General features: G+C 35.9%; 1 protein-coding gene across 29 annotated transcripts in view; it reads left to right on the top strand.

Annotated features, from left to right (window-relative positions):
* Hdac9 (histone deacetylase 9) overlaps nucleotides 1-17,928 on the top strand; it is an 860,512-nt gene that overhangs the window by 500,149 nt on the left and 342,435 nt on the right. For 21 of the 29 annotated variants that reach the window (XM_078040000.1, XM_078040005.1, XM_078040002.1 and 18 more), the window contains 2 exons: nucleotides 3,102-3,233; nucleotides 8,422-8,537. In XM_078040000.1, coding sequence (XP_077896126.1) covers nucleotides 3,102-3,233; nucleotides 8,422-8,537 — 248 coding nt within the window. The remainder of the gene's footprint in view (nucleotides 1-3,101; nucleotides 3,234-8,421; nucleotides 8,538-17,928) is intronic. The other 8 variants (XM_078040015.1, XM_078040014.1, XM_021728731.3 and 5 more) reach the window with 1 other exon arrangement.

Genomic DNA, 17,928 nt, shown 5'->3' with positions numbered 1-17,928 from the left:
AATCAGGGGCCTCCAGAGGGAGGTGCAGTTGGAAGGGTGCAAAGCTATGGCCAATGATGAACACCATACCTGAGAGAGTACAGGATACACTCTTCCCTCCCTGATCTTTGATCATTTTGCAACCAGCCTATCCTGCCAGTAGATTGAGTCCAGAAGAAATCTAACCACTCCAGCAAAGGAGTAGAATGGTGTACTTCTAGGAACCAGTTGCCATGCATGCTGAGAAGGAAGAAAAATGGAATCTGTTGGGCAGATGAAGAAAATCCAGATACAGCAATCCCCATTATAACATGAGAAATGGGGATTTAAAGATGTCGAGTAATCCATTCAAAGCTAGATAGCTAATGTGTGGAGTCAGTGTTTACTTGCACACCTCTTTAACTCCAGGACTGCATTACGTGGGTATCAGATGTTCAATGAGTCTATGAATTTTTCAAGGTCAGTGTTTTTTTTTTATTAGCTGGTTGATGCAAGACTAGAATGCAGTCCTTATTCCTATTCTGGAGTTTGCTTCCTGAAGAGCTAATATGTTCAGCTCTTCCTCAAATAGATATGGGAGTAAAATCTATCTACCAAAACTTGAAAATCATTTCTTTTTGAAGGATCTGTGAAATTCTAGGCTTCTTGTTGAATGTTTAAGTGATATTTGCTGTTTTTCCAAGCTGTTATCAGTTTTGTGTCTTGACTGCGGACACCGAGTCCCAGCTGGTGCAGTGTGTTAGGAAAAGGAAGACAAGACTGAGAATCAGGAGATTTGGCATTCAGTCCTGGCTCAGCCATTCCTAGCTGGGTAACCATCACCAGTACTGCGAATAAAATAAATCCCATACGCTTTTTCTTTCCTTTCGCATTCAGCTAGATCTTAGTTCTTCTCAGGTTCTGACTGGGTGACTATATCTTGGTGAAAGTGGGGAGAGTATTAGTTTTTATTTCACAAATGAATCATCAGGCTCAGGAAGTACTGGAGTCTCACTGAGAATCCCCTAGCTGGGAAGGGATGAGGTGCAGACTCAACCCCACATCTGCTCCCTGAAGATGCACTGTCTTTGCTATTCCACCCACTGCAACTGACTCTCTCTGGACAGCGAGTTTGTAGCATTTAATCTATTAGGTTTCATCATAAATTTCTGTCTATATCTAAGTCTAAGAGTCTGTGATTTGGGTCCCAGGGTTACAGGCAGAGCTGCAGAGAGGATGTCAATGTAGTTAGGACCGAGAGACTCCTAGTACCTCATTTTTCTTCTAAGAAAAATTTTCTGCAGCTTTTTTAGAGTTAAGATTGATATTTTAAATGAATTTTAAAATAATTGTGTACATGGAAACAAAACTAAGTAAATTAATACAGTCCTATTTTCTTACTTTACGCCTGGGTAAGTTAGTAGTTGAGATTCAGTCTTATGCCCATTGGTAAAATGGGCGTTTAGCCCCAGAAGTTATGAAAGGAACTATGACACATTTCAGTTCCGTATCACACTGATCTACTTGTTCTCAGCCTCTGATCTCTTCCCCACTTCTTTATTTGCTACTTTTACAATATTTTTTAGGACTCCACTTTTTTTTATCTTTTCAATATTTTCAGGCATAAAATCAGGTACCCAACACATACATACTAAAAACAAAAACAAAACATAAAAAAACTTGCTGTCCTTTTTTGTATTTGATCTTAGTCTTTACTTCAAGTTCTTATTTCACTTAGCCAGTTCCAAGAAAGCAAATAGAAGAATTTTCAGTACAAGTATAAAACTGCAGATAATGGAAAAAAGAAAAACAGAGAAAAATAATTATAAATGTTTGAAGCCTGAAAGTGAAAGAAGGGGAAAGATTGTAAGGTCCCCTTTTGATATCATTTGTCTGGCAAAAGTACAAATTCCTTAAAAAAAAAAAAAAAAGTTCTTTCACTAATTAAGAAGTCCAGCTCAGATAGTGGTGCTTTGGAAAATTATCTTACAATTTTTATACTGTTCATTCTTAAGGAAAGGTAGAGGAGCATTATCTTCAATATTTAGAAAAGACCAGTCTCCTTGGGTACAGATCTCTTTTACCCCTGTTACCTTGGGCAAGTTACTTATCCTCTGTAGTTTGGTTGGGGTTTTTGGTTTATTTTACCAGTATTATCATATTATAAACAATATCTATGCCATGTGGATGTTCTTAGGGTCAAACAAGTTAAGATTGATAATAACAGTACTGGAACATAGAAAGCATGATATTAATATTAGTTGTCATGAGAAATACCCTTTCTGTCACCACCATCATCATTAAAAATACCCTTTCTATCATTATCATCAACTTCTATTACAGAGACCCAATCCAATGTTTCCATTCTTCTAAAATTTGATTTTAAAAACCTAATAAATGAAAACTGTAGCTTCACTATTTAGAATCACGCAACCAAAGAAATAGTAGCATAAGTATGAATAATATTTGTATGTATTTTGGGTAACCTCATTTCAGACTTTCACTTCTGATACTTGGTCAGTCTCCCTTTCTAGATGATGGTATAATGCGTACATAGAAAGTTTTATTCACAGTCACTCTGGCTGGTGTGGCGTTATTTCACTGAGTATATTTTCCCAGGGTTTTAGGTTAGAAACTACTGACAAAGAAATATTCCAGGAGTCAGAATTAGACATAAATTATATGCTACAGAGGTGTCTTCTTATTACCAGAAGTCAGGTCAAAGTCTCAAAAATCACATTAAGTTACTGCTTTTGTGGTTATTGAGTTTCACCCTTGAGAGAATTAAGAGGCCTGACAATGAAGTATAATAAATCTTACTCTGACCCAAACATGATTAGTGATTAAACTTCCCATGAACGATCCCAATCCTACTAGATAAACTGAGTAGAAAACTGATATTTTCCTCTCTTTGCACATTAATGTTTAGATAAGTAGAAAAACATTTCACGTGTTTTATAAAAATTGATCACTATATGTGTCTGTTTAATTATTTTAGAATCAATGCCTTATGTACATGCTTGGGTTTTTAAATTTGAGAATGAGAAGGGAGCAAGGAAAGGGTTACACTTTTTCTTTAAACACAGGAGCAAATGGCTCTTTATTTTTTAATTTTTATCTATTTTCTTTGTCTCAATCCCCAGCCTCTGAGCCCAACTTGAAGGTGCGGTCCAGGTTAAAACAGAAAGTGGCAGAGAGGAGAAGCAGCCCCTTACTCAGGCGGAAGGATGGAAATGTTGTCACTTCATTCAAGAAGCGAATGTTTGAGGTGACAGGTAATTGAGGATTGGTCAGTCATACACTAACAAATGCTGGTAGCAGGAATTTTTAAAAACTAGTTTAGAATAAATATGCATGGTGCATATTAAAAGTTAATGTGAGGAGCAATATTTCTGGAAAGGAAATTTTATTGAAAACTCACAAATAGTTCAGTAAACCTTGCTATGCATTCGCCAACTGTGTTAAACAGGAAATGAATGAAAAAACAGAGCTATGTGTCAATCAAGGCATGCCCAGGGAATACCAAAGCCACCTTATTCTTCTCAGAAACAGGCAGTCCATTTTGGGAATGCCAACCAGGAGACTATAACTTTTAATGAAATCTGATCAGAAATAAGCAGAGGGAGGTCCAAGAAGAACACTTCCCCCATGCTCAGACACTAATGTACAAAATGCATCTGGGAAAATTAAACTATGTGGAACAGCAAGACCTTGACTTTTCAACAAATTTACAGAACTCATAAATGACTTTATGTGTTTACTAGTGAATTGGGACTTATGGCAGGAGGGGGATATATTGCTTTTTATGAAGGGGAAGAAACTGTCATTTTCACTAGTCTCAAATGGAAGAGTTCATATTTTTTTAGCTGCCTGGTTAGTAGTGGGGTGAACAGGTTAGGAAATTCAACCTGATGTCTTACAAACCCCCTTATTCCCAGTTGGACCTGGTATGAAATGAGAGAAGACCTAAGGATTCGAGAACCAAAAAGGCTAGCCAAAGTATTACTGACTACTGTTTATCAATTACTTTCTTAGAGCCATGCATTATACCTGGTCTTTTCCTCTGGTTGCCTCAAGAAAGAAGTGGTGATCTGCAACCATTTTTCTCCACCCTCAAAGTAAATTGTGCTTTTGCCAGTATAGTCAGTCAGTAGTAGTTCTCCAAGACCAGTTTTTTTGTTTGTTTTGTTTTTCAATACTGAGAATTAAACCCAGGGCCTCATGCACCCTAGCCAAGTGCTCTACCACTGAGCTACATTCCCAGTCCCTTTCATTTTATTTTGAGACATGGTCTCCCTATGTTGCCCAGACTGGCCTGGAATTTGTGATCCTCTTGCCTCAGCCTCTTGAGTAGCAAGAATTACTGGTATGTGTCACTATAACTACCTGGAATATTATCCTTAGTTTGTTTTGAAAACAAACTTATTTTCTTTCTCTCTTTTGGCCATGTCAGTGTCTAGTATAGGGAGGTAATGGAAAGAATGTGGAAGTGGAGATGGAAAAGTATATTTAGGTACAGAATACAAATGCAACTTAACAGTATGATAGGCTGTTTGAGAAAAAAATAATTATCTCCTATTAATTCTGATAGGTTGGCATTCTGATGGGCAGAAGAGTATTGGTGATCACAGTGGGAAAAATTTTCCTTGAGGGATTAAGAATATTAAATAAATAAATAAACATTATGAACAATAAATAAAACTTTTATGAAAAGTTTGTTTGTTTATCATTATCAGTGTAATCACTAATTAGTACTAATTTAATCCTAAGTTTGAAATCACAGGTTTTTTTCAAGAAATATTATAATGTGTTAAGTAAAAAAGAATCTGAAGACATTTTTCATAATAGAGGTCCTTTGTGGGATTGGGAGGTTGGGGAATGAATCTTTTTTAATGAATGTAAAAGAACAATAAACATCTCAATTGCCTGATGTAAATGAAGATAGGTGGTTTTTCTAATTGGAGAGTGTAGATTTCCACTAACAGAAAAACCCAAAAAGAGAAAAGTGTGCATGTTGCTATCTTTTTCTACATTATAATCTTAATATCTATCCTCATATTTATACCCATATTCTTTTCTATTTTCCTATTAGTCTCTTCTTGGTTACAACTTTTGTCCACATTTTTCCCTCTTTAAAATTTATCTTTAAGCCTGTCTGAATCATGGCTAGTTCTCATTTATAAGGACTCTGACTTGGTCATTTTTTTTTTCATTTGAGTTTCATTATATTTAAAATATGATGGGTTTTCTTAATTTTGTGAGGCAGTAACTCCTCTTTTCATACATTATTTCAGGAAATCATGTGTATTTGAAGAGGAATTAGTGCATTTGCGAGCACACATCTCTGGCCTGTGAGCCAGCACTTGTGATGCTTTGCTAGATATTTTTAAGTGGTATGCTGCACTTACTCTAAATGCCTTTGGCAGCTCTGAACTATCAAGACACAGCTGTCTTCACCTGTCCTCTTTCCCATTTCTCTGCCAGTTTTCATCACATTTGGATGAGCTGTATTTGGATCTTAATAGTAAATACTTTCAGTCATCTATCAGAAGCCACCATGGTGCAATGGCAGTTAAATTGCCATTGCTGTCATTCTGTTTCCTCTGTGTCTTCACTCTCTTCCGCATTTCATGGGTTTAAGTGTATACTCTTCTTAAACCCATGCCGCCTTTCAAATCACTACAGTTGATGTGTGGAAACCACTTGCTATTTTCCTTTTTCAGATTCAAGTGCCTTCTGTTCCTCTGATTCCCCAAAGCTATGTTTTTAAAAAAATTTCAGCATGGACACCTGTGCCTGCAGGGCCTTTTCTACCCTTCTTCTCTTCTCCCTTGCCCCATTTCATGAACTGCACTTTTTCAATATCATACCTTCTCTAAGATTTTTCTCAGTGTTACTGGGAAAGTAAATGCTGTCTCTTCCCAGTTCCTGTCCAGTGTGATGCTGTATACTCCTGTTACAGCAGTTGCTGCCTTAACTTTTAATGCTTAGTACAGTGATTTCTACATAAAGAAATACTTTTGTTTGAATATCAAATAAAATAATATAATAACAGAATTTCAAATAGAAATAGAATTTCAAATTTCACAATAGAATTTCAAATCAGTAAGTCAGAAAGTTTTAAGGAAATAGTTTTTTAAGAAAGTGGGGAAAAAATTGAAAATATGGAAACATAAATGAGATGATAATCAGACTTTCATGGGAAACCATACTTATAACTGGAAAGATAAGGGAAGTTGAGAATTTTTGATTTAATTTTCACTTGCTTTGTTAAAAGAAGAGCCATCAAGATAAACGACATTGATGAAAAAGACCAAATTAATCAAAATGTAAGCAAAAAAATATGAACAGAAAGGCAGTGAGCACGATGTGTTCAAGCATTTTATAATACTAATAACTTGTTCAAATGCTACAATATGTAACTGGCAGGATCAGAATTCTGTCACCAATGGCAGTGCAAATCTGAGTAGAGAAATATTTATAATAGAAGGTTGAAAGTAATTGGTTGATTTGAGGGAAAGCAAGAAAATACTGTCTGGACCTTGGGAGCGCCTGTTTTCTGGGCCACAGATGGTACATGACAAACTTTTAAGTTTACAAGTGGGATTGGCCTGCAATGAAGTGAGTGGGAGAAAGGAGGATAAAAAGACATGAAATGGGAGAAGGTTAATTATGGAGAGTATGTGATTCCATGTGACTGTGTAGAATGGGCAATGGTAGGAGATGATAGTGGGCTCCCCTTTGGAGCAGATGGACCTGGTGAAAGTGGTCTCAGTAAGATCCTTCTGGCAAGAGTTTGAAAGAATGTTTTGGGAGACTTCTGTAGTGACTCAGGAATAATTTTGCCACAATTCAAGAGAGAATAATGAATACTTCCTGTAAAATGATTATAGTGAGACATAGAGGAGAGATAATATAAAGGACAAACCCTACTAACTCTTTAGGGTAAAGAAGAGAGTGAGGTTGACGTCAAGGGGAATAATAAAATACAGAGACAAGCAGGAAACATTGAATATTAGGATGCATTGTCATGGGAGATTGAAAGTATCCAGCATTCCATAGGAATTCAGGCTGAAATTTATGAAGCATTCAAGGCAAGAAATAAAATTTTCATGAGAACGTTCAGCCTAAAAGTGACATTTAAAGTCACCATATTGAGTCACTTTGATAAAGGAAAGAGAAAAGGGATAAGGCCACAAACTTAGGTGAATGTCCATTTGGGGGAATAGGAGGAGGAGGAGGAAATGTGAGATGGAATAATGAACATGACAGTGGAAACTGTTACTATATAAATGATTAGGAGGATGAGGACAGATTTGTCAAAAGCCTTTATATTTGGTGGCATTTGTGAGAGAGCGGTTAATAACAAGACACATTGCTAGGACTTAAAAGGTAGGCACAGTAGGAGAAACAGTTTACCTACAAAATGCATAAGAAGACTGTAGGAGAGAGAAAAGATGCTAGTGGGAACCAGATCAGACGCCCTCAATCTCTGAAAAGTATGAGGCTAGTTGTTTTGTGCAGAGTTGGGTTTACACAATGTAAGGATGAGGCAAATGAAAATTGTTGAACTAAACAAATTTTAAGATGATGAGGAATTAATTAGAGCTCACTTAGTAATTTTCCAAGGCCTGATAAGATGATTTCTCCGGCTGGATTTCTAGGAATTGGAAATTTCTATTTATTAATTAAATGTTTAGTAAATATATTAGTTTCTTCATAAATTGAGATGTATATGAATTTTATGTCTAAAAAAGAAATAGATTAGTTAAATAAATAGTCTATGTTGTTGTTATCTAAGTTTTGTTCAAAGGAATCGCTTCTTTTGTTGGTATAAAAGTTTAACATATTAAATTTAGGCAATGTTTCATCTTCTGGACAATAAGTTGTACAAAGTGAAGAATTATGTTGTATAAGGTCATTGATGCAGCGTTGAGATTTTACATACTACTGTATTTTCTTTATTCAACTCCGACTTGCATGCGCTATATGATAAGGTACAGTATTAGCATATACAATGATGAGTAGTTTATAGCTTAGCATTTAAGCAGGTTTTTTTTTCAAACATAGCATGAACTGCACTGAGTTCCATATGTTGATGACTTGCTTTTCTGATGTGTGCAAGTTCATCATCTCTATCACTGTTTATTTTTTTAAGATAACACAAAAGCAAGTAAGAGAAGATTTCTTTCTTTCTTTTCCTCATTATGATTATTTCTGTATCTTTTTACTTCTCTAGAAATTGTTGAATACTATGTTGTAGTTTTTGCAGTGAATACAGAAGGAAGAGGGAGTAATAGAAATTTTAGAAACATTCCATAAACTTCCCTAGTTCTTTTGTTTAGTGAAACAGTACTTGTCATTCACTTAGGAGTAAAATAAAATCATGCCTAGTGCTGTATGTCACAGTATCTAAAGTTCATCTTGGTATGTTGTTCATAAATATTTTACAATGTTTTTCAGAATCCTCAGTCAGTAGCAGTTCTCCAGGGTCTGGTCCCAGTTCACCCAACAATGGGCCAACTGGAAGTGTTACTGAAAATGAGACTTCGGTTTTGCCCCCTACTCCTCATGCAGAGGTAAGACCCTTTTTCTTTGGTTCTTTTACAAACTGGTTCCCTGATTAGCTTCTTCATACAAAGTGATTTTTTGTAATTTCATATGTTTTAAACCTATAAGAAAAATAAGAGTTGTTTATAAGAGAAATAACAGTTGTTTATTAACTGATATAAATAAATATCATTTATGTTTTATATGGGATGGAGTGAACTTCATCTTATTTATGGAGGAGACACTTTGGGATGTTTGGATAACAAGCAGGGTTTGGGAAGTGCTGAAATACAATCCTCAAATTAAACATTCTTAGTGATCCTGAGTATGTACACAAAAGTGTACATTTTGCTATTTCTGTTTGATTATTGGTTGTTCTGATGGGATTAAACCCATCAGTAAGTAAAAAGAAGTTCACACAATCCTCTCAGAAGTACAACTAGCAACTAGGTGAGTTTTTAAAAGAGTAGTGAACAATAATTGAAGTACTTATTGTAGTCAAGGGGCACTGAGCTCTACTGAGCCAACACTTATTAAGTACTTATTACATGCCAGTCATTTTACCTGGTGATGGACATATAGAGATAAATCAGTACTCTATGCTTAATGATGACATGTTAAAAGAAATTACTTTAAAGTTACATTATTTATTTATCGTAATTAATGATACAAGACAAGAGGAAAGTAAATGTGAGCTGACAAGAATTTTTGTATTTAAGTATTAAAGCCAGGAGTCTGAAAGTAGCCTTTCTCATGGAACTCACTGTTTTGAGGTCACCGTCCATTAACTGAAAGTCTTAATTTTTCTGTCATTATAATGCCTCCTTCACTGTGCATTCCTCTGGGCAAGGAAAGGTGGTGTGATCACTCCCTATACATAACACTGTGACATATTTCTTGTGTCATATAGAGTCATCGTACTTTGGGTCTGATAGCAACTGTTGAAATCTCACATTCTTAGATTGCACCTATTGCTTTCTTGCCATGTGATTATCCAGCCTCAACCAGAACATGTCTGCCTTTAAAGGAACTTACTCCACTGTCTCCTGACACACGCCAGTTGATTTTAAACAGTTATCTTGACCATCAGAAATATCTTTCAGACATTATGCCAAGAATCAGTTGTTCTGTAACTTCACATATATCACACATGCATAAATACACACATATGGCTTTGTAATAAACTATTGTACATTATGAAATTATTAGGCTAAAATATAAGTTCAGGCAGAAACCCAGATGTTGTCCCTGATACGAAGAGGATGGAAGCCAGTGAAATTGCGTTTACTTTAAGGACATTTGTGTGCTTGAGTTTGAGCTTTGGTTTCCTGAGCCTCACAAAGTCAAGAGATAGAAAGCAAAACCTAGTGTTGCCAAGGAGGATAATTTAAGAGGTGATCCCTGTCCCCGTCCTCCTCCAAGCCTGGACCCAGAAGGCCCTTATCTCTGCTACATTGGTGAGTGGCTCACCCCACAGCAGGCTTGGCTCAGGGCAGAGGAGGAGGCACATACTGAGGGGTTGTAACCACAAGTTTGTCCATGCATGGTATTATGTCCCCCAAATCACACAACCTCTAGTTGTTATTTGGTTTACAGTGGCCACATATTTCTAGTTTCCCAGGTGCTTATGAAAGGCAAATGTGAATCCCCCTAGAGGTACAGTCCTTCATTCCAGATCTCAAAAATTTCCCTCAATTTTTCAAGGGCCTTAAGTAGGAAAGGGAGGTGTTCTTTCTTGTGGTGATCTTTCAGTTACTTGAAGAATAATATTCAGACATTTGCATTATCTCTAGTTCCTTCATCTATTTCTTGTTTCTTGTCATCTTGTCACCCCTCTTTGTATCTTTTCAAAAACATACTAGGTGGAATAAATATTCCACAAATTTTGTGACCCAGAGACATAAGTGAGATTATTGAACTATTGGGTTGCTTCATGTGTTTTATTATCAATATTAGGTGGTTTTCTGCAATCCTTTAATTAATTCCTAAGAAAATAAAAAAAATCAATTACAAATAGTTTTTTAAAAGTATGGATGCAATTTTAATAATATGATTCTCAGTAACTACATAAATACCAAAGGATATAAGTTCTCATGGGTCCCTGTATGGATTTTATGCCCTTGGAAACTGAAAGAGACTCACTCCCACTATATTCAGTAGCATATATTATTCTTATATATAATTCTTGTCAATCTAGTAAGTTTCAGAAGACCACTTAGACTATGATTATATTTTATTAGGATTTAATTCATTAGCAATATAATATTATTTGGGAATATGTAGTAAAAAGTTTATTTTAAAGTGGCAAGAGGGTGATGAGCACAAAATTTAGTGTGATGATTACCTTTCAGAAGGAGGAGAGGAGAGATACAGTTTAATAGTCACTAAAGAAGTTGATATATATATTTCATCATCATAAATGCATATATATGAGAATATAGTACTTAACAGGACATAAAGAATAGCCAAGAGATACACAGTGATAAGATTGGAAATAGATTTTTATCTTTGCTTCAAACTTTTTATGATCTATTAAATTAAATCTCCAAGAGTGTATGAACTTCATACACACACACATATATACACCCACACACAACACACACACATATACAAATAAAAGAGAATATAAATTCATGGAGTTTGCCTATATGGTTTGGTTCTGTTTTATATTCCTAAACTCTTTGTTCTCCCAAATTATCTGTTTAGATGCCTTAGCTTTTCAGTTAATTGTTCAATATATTCTGTCACTGCAAACTTTTCCTTCTCCCCCACCATTAAAAAAAAAAAAAGAAAAACAAAACAAAACAGAAGGAAATGTGATTTAATGGAGTTTAAAAGGGTAGAGGTATTTCTTCAGGTCATTGACAGGACATTCACCTCCAAAGCTGGAAAGACTAGTTCAAAAGCAAGCAGTGACTTACCTCATAATGAATTAATTGTGTGCCTGAACTATGATCCAAAAGGCCAGGTGGGCAGACCTTTATGCACTGATGGGTAGCCTCTCTGTGGCCCAGAACAAAAAATGCAACCCTGATGGCTAACATGTGGTTTTCTGCTGCATTGCATTTTCAGAGATCTGTAGTGTAATTCATTCTGGATAGACGAGGAGGCAGCAGAATTCAGACCCAGACTGTCAGCAAATTAATATCCTAGCTTTGTAACACTAAATGTTTCCACCTAAACCAGAGAAAGAAAAATATTTTTAGCTATACTTGATTAACCATTATTTAGAATTGCTTATGATTTTTACAGATGTCTTTTAAGATTAATAGAAGAATGATTTCATAGCAACAGAAAATTTGGGGGGTACAAATTATTTGCATCATTTTATGCTCATGAATTTAGTTGCATACTTCATCATTTACAGATAGCAAATTTCTTCTGCTATCTTTGCTAAAGCAACAAAGGCAAGTTTTATTTTATGGCAGTATTATAGTGTGCATTTGAATGAATTGCCTAGTCCATGACCTGTAAATAGAAAAGCATGCCAACCCATTCATTCAGAGCCCTTGTAAATGAGTGGGATTCTACCCCCTTTTGCTGAGTCGGAAATAGAAATGTAAGGTTATATCTAATATTCTTGAGCCCCAGTTGAAAACAAATTTTTCCATCTTAGAATTCAGAGGTCCTGCCTAATTTAGATAAAAAGATAGAGCAGACAGCAGGGAAATTCAGAGGCTGGGTATGAACCTGACTGCAAAACCAACCACTCATGATGAGTGATCAAGTCACCAACTTTCCACTGACTCTCAGATTCCTGATCTAGTAAAAGGTAGTAATGCCTGCACCAACAACTTGGTTGAAAGGCATCTGTGTTCAGAAGGCAGGTGGTAAATTGTAAAGTTAGGAATAAGTTCATTTTTGTTGTTATTATCAGTGCTGACTCCCGGTAGGGAAAACTCATTAGCTTGTTTGTCTTCAAGCCAGCAGCCCTCATGTGAAAGTGAGTCTCCATCTGCTCTGACCGCTTCTGTTCCATTTCTACTATTTCTTACATATGTCAGTCCCAGAACTAAGACTGCTGGAGCTACTTGTTTCACTCATTTGTAAACTTGGTTGGGAAGCTTAAACTTCAGGGGTTTCTATTTCTAACTGCAGTCAGAGATGTCTTTACCTATCTAGTTACTTTATTGTTATTATTGTGGGCCTGCGGGTTCAAATGTGTTTCCATGGATATCAGCTTCATTACTTTAGATTTGGTAGATTTATTTGATAGCTATTTTAACAGTACTCAAGCTGCTGATTTATTTGTAGTTGAACATTAGTGGCTATCTTTGCTCTGCTATTTTTTTAATTTTTTTTCCCAGAAGATGAGTAGATGCAAATGATTTTGTAAAAGGATTCTAATAATAAGGTTAAATGTTCTAAAATCATATGAAATGTCACTTGTTTTGCCCCAATCTCACATGACTCATCTGCCTATTGTTTCATAATAGCTGTTGTGACATTTGCTGTAAATGTTATGCTCTCATCTGAGTGGGTGTAGAGCTATGGTTTTTAGATGGCAGCAAATAAAACACTCCCCCCTTGGAAAAGAGGTTGCTATGACAAAATAATCATTTACTAGGAATAAGATGAGCCAATATTGTAAAGCAAGATTTTTAACAAAACATAAATGCAAAGCTTAAAACAACTTTGAACTGCAAAGCAAATCCTATAAATGATTTTTTTCTTTTTTTTTTAATCTCACATACATTCTATAATAGTAATACATTCTTCAGAATCCAGTAAACATGAAGACTTGGAGATTTTTACTACCTGAATAATTTTCCTTTTATTATAGGAAACTCTTAATTTTCTATCAGTTATCTAAAAGAAGAGTTGAAATAAATACATTCTTGAAAAATAATAGTAAATGCATGGACAAACATTAGATGATTAAGGGAATTTTCATCTAAGCATGGCTTTCTTCTTTTTAGTTGGGCATGATTCAGGAATTTGACACTTTTCAAAGTTAAAGTTGATTGACACTTACGAGCATGTCTTACCTTGTGCCATTCTGATAGACACAGCAGGTACCTGATAGAGCTATTCAGTGCTTCAGTCTTAGGCTGAAGAATCTGACATCCAGGGAAGGTAGGTGACTGACTAGACAGACTCACAGCCAGTGAGTGGTAGAGTTTAAGTATAAGGCAATAAACCAACTTTTTACTAGTCCAAACTTCTCCCCAAACTCTGGTTTTTTCCCCCCAATTTTCATGAGTATTGTAGATAAGTTTGGACAAACAAGAAACAGAAAATTCTACATTGACTTTCCCTATCTCTTTAAAAATATGTAATTATATAATTATGTAGTTTTCCATGAAGAGTCATTGGCTGACTTCTTTTCCCCTTAAGAATAAGAAAGTTGCTCATTTACCTTCCTCACCAAAACTCTTTCCCTCCCCCATTCCTTCCTTCTTTTTTCCCCCATTTCCATTTTCCTTGTGTATTCTCCTGCATTTCCATTTACATGAATCCTTACATGCTATGTATTTTTTTGCTTTATACCCATGTGTTTTACTAGATTAAATGGCACAGTGTTATCTATCTCATATCCTTTCTTTATCATTAACCATGTGTTTGTAAACTCGGTTGTATGTGTATGGATGCTTTCAATCACTAAAGAAATCTAGTGGGTGCTGCTCCATTTCATCCATTTCATTCCTCAGGTAACTATGCCAGCAGCCTCCAATGCCCACCCATCACCAAAAAACAAAGCTTCAATATATACCCACGGACATCCGATAGCTTAAAGAGAGAATTTCCTGTAGTTATGATTCCCAGAAGACGAATCACTGGGTCATAGTGCATAGTATAATTGTTTTGGTTTATAATGTAGAATTGTTCACCAGAAATACTGGACTCTTCTACAGTCCCACTAGCACTGTATAAGGGATTTAGCTTTTCTATGTCCCCATGTTTGATATTGCTCATTTTTCTAATTTTTGTCAGATGCTGAGTCTTTCAATTGAAACTGATAGCTTCTTAATTCCAATTACTAAATAAATAGCTTTATTGGGCTTTTTTCAGTCATTTGTCTACATGTATTTTATTCATCCAAACTGAAATATTATCTTTAAGATATTTTCTCAGCCAGGCACAGTGTGCATGCCTATAATCCCAGTGGCTAGGGAAGCTGAAGCAGAGGATCACAAGTTCAAAGCCACCCTCAGCAAAAATGGAGGGGCTAAGCAACTCAGTGAGAGCCTGTATCTAAATAAAATACAAAATAGGGCTGGGGCTAAGGCTCAGTGGCTGAGTGCCCTGAGCTCAATCCCTGGTATCCCCCCAGACAAAGAGAGAGAGAGAGAGATTCTTCCAATTGATATGATAGTGAGAAAAGAGACTGAGTAAAATTTTGAAGGATCTTATTAAAATGTGAGTAGACCCTTTCCCCCAACTCGAACACCAGGCACAGTTCATATCCATCTCAACATCCTGCTCCATCTGGTAAAGGCTAATTATCTACTAAAACCTGGTTTTAGATTGACACCCTTCTCTGTGCCATCAAAATTTTTAACATACTGTGTGGAGCTATAGTGGTTATCATGAGTCTTGTGAGTTATTCCTCTGCTTTGCTGTCAACCTGACTAGCATGTGAGTCTGTGAGGCCTAGGTCCTCTCTATATGCCTAGTACCCAGCACCATCAATGTAATACAAAGGAGTTACTCATTAACTACTTCATGGGGCTTATGTGATAGCCAATCACACATTTAATATTTCTATTTTATTTAACTACAATAAAAGTTTCTAGTTCTGAAAACTGTTCACATTGAAACCATCTTTTCCACATTCTAAGCTGTGAAATGTTGGCATCTTAGCAGAATAGCACTAATTAAGGGTTGAATCAGTTTCAGAATTGGTTCCTGGAAAAATCTTGACTTTGCCTGAAAATCCTTGTTAGCTTACTTCCATGCTAAGGTCGGGTGGCCTTTTCATCTTGAAGGAATCCTGGTCAGGATCCTTCATTGTCTCAGTGGAATGGTTTCCCCATAATTTGTGTGCATTCAGGTAGCAGTGTAGAATACCATTCTAGGTTTTATTAAGACTTGTTAAACTGGAACAGATAGATGACTCCCACAAGAAAACTTAGCTGAGGATAGCTGTATTTAAAGAATCCAATTTGAGGAAAATGGTTGTTCAGTTCTATTAAGTATAATTCTGGACACTGAAAGTCTATATAAACTCTTTGCCTGTTTCCTTATCTATTATCAAAGGAGAGAGGCTAAGCAATGTCCAAGTCCCTGAAGTCTGTAGGATACAATGTCATGCCTGTTAGTCTCTTTGGGAAAAGACTCTACCCACAGACCTGGGAACACAGGACTTTCTTTGCATCCTCATGAATTTTCTACATGACTTGAAGATCCTCACATCTGAAAAGCCATAGAGCTTTTATCTTAAGTTCAAGTGGCTACCAGTTGTACTCCATACACCCCTTCATAAGTCATAGGACCTACATTTGTTTTCTCTCCTTTTCTTAAGCAACCATTATTATTAATGTTTTCAGAGTAGTTTGCACTTTCTGCAGCAGCATCTAAGTTTCATTGCCCATCCCATTGGGAAGCACCATTACCTCGCTCATTTTCTTCAGTGTCGTCATCTACAACAGGAGCATCATGGTAACTCGAGAGTATATATGAAGAATAGGTTAACCTCCAAAATATCCCATGGCAGAGGGTTTAGCACATGGTGGGCGCTGAAAATCAGTGCACCATCACAGGACATGGAACCATTCAATTTGAATCTGAAACTGCAGGAGACTGCAATCCTAGTAGGAATGTCCCAAATCCTTTTACTTTAGTCAAAGCAGTGTGGACATGCAGCATACTCTGCCATCAATATATCTGAGAAGAAATCTCTTTTTCATTTCAGTATGTCTGCTTTTTGTGATGAAAGACATCTCAGAATATCACAAGAATTCTCTCTAGGAAACAAAGATCAGCTCTTTGAGAAAGCTGTGGGAAGGACACTGGGAGGCAAGAAGAAAAAAACAACAGTGTCCTTCCCACAGTCTATTTTAAATCTCAGTGCTGTGAACTTTTTAACAATCTTGAATGAAAATTATATATGAAAGTGCTTATTTTTTCATATTTGTTTTCTGTGGCTACAGATCAGTGAATGGATTATCCTTTTATTTTAAATTACTATTTACTGCCAGTAAGCTAGTTAAAATATTTTTACTTCCTTGAACATTCTTTTGGTTCTTATTTAGGTGTAAGTTTATAGTAAAATTTATTTTAAAATTTCTATTTGTATAAGCAAAATCATACCTGGCCCTTTTGTTTAGAGCAAATTCGGAAGAATTGTTGATAGTCACTAAAATAAAATTGTTATCTCACACAATATAATGTAAAAATACTTTCCAATAATCTTCATCCTTTGGCATTTTAGACATTTATAATTTTGTGATATAATAATATCAGTATAATGTTAATAAATTCAGAATACCTCTTGCTTTTCAAGCACAAATATCTGACATGTTCTTTTGAGAAGAAACAAAATCTGAGTTAGCTGGGAGTTCCAAGTTGCAATGAGAAAACTCCTTTAGCCTTCTGCTCTTATTATGTTAAGGCTAGGACTCATCTCCAAACAGACATATGATTGAGACAATGTTTTGGAATAACATCCTGTGTTTTGGTGGTGCATCACTCTTCAGTGACATTCTGAGCTTGCATTGTATTAGCACGTGATATTTTTCCCCAGTTAATTGATATCCCAGGTTTGTCCAGAGGAAAATCTACAGCTCCCCCAAACATGCTTGACAAGTTATTATATTTACTTTAGTCAAAGCCCGTGTGTGCAGTATCCCTCTTGGAGGTGGTCTATTATTGGAGTCCCATATGCTTTTTGTTTGGGAAGAAAGCAGTCACTGTGTCATACCGTTACATGGAGTATTCTTTTTCAGGGATGTTGTTCCCTTGGGGACCATATCAGGCCAGAGTTCCTTAGTCTAATAAGACCTTTGTAACTCTTATTGTATAAAAGTTCTGGGAGGGAAGCAAGAGTTAAACAGAAAATGTAATTCAAGCAGCCATATTAGGCCACATGTGGGAAAACATGACTAGTATTGGATTAAAAAAGGTATTTGTTGTAAAAAAGCACTGTGATGCCAAAACTGTGTAATGAAAGCTACTGTGGCATGGGGAACACCTAACAATTTCACATTTACTTCTGTTTCTGACTGTGAATAATCTAAAGAAAATCACCACTCAGAATTGTCTATTTGTAGATTTTTATATCAAAAAGATGTGATTATTATAGAAGCCCTATGTGATGGTGTGGACTTTCTTGTGTGTTTCTGATAGTGTAATGACATTTAATTCTGATGAAGATAATGACTGTGATGGTGTTGTATATGTATATTTTCACTCACTAATACAAAACAATTGCATATGTAAACTCATCGAAATTACCTAATTTGATTGCTGTACTTTACC

Source organism: Ictidomys tridecemlineatus, chromosome 2, assembly GCF_052094955.1.
Source record: "Ictidomys tridecemlineatus isolate mIctTri1 chromosome 2, mIctTri1.hap1, whole genome shotgun sequence".
NCBI classification, from domain to species: domain Eukaryota; kingdom Metazoa; phylum Chordata; class Mammalia; order Rodentia; family Sciuridae; genus Ictidomys; species Ictidomys tridecemlineatus.
Note: the sequence above shows the minus strand (reverse complement) of the source record. Positions and strands in the feature narration are given on the sequence as shown.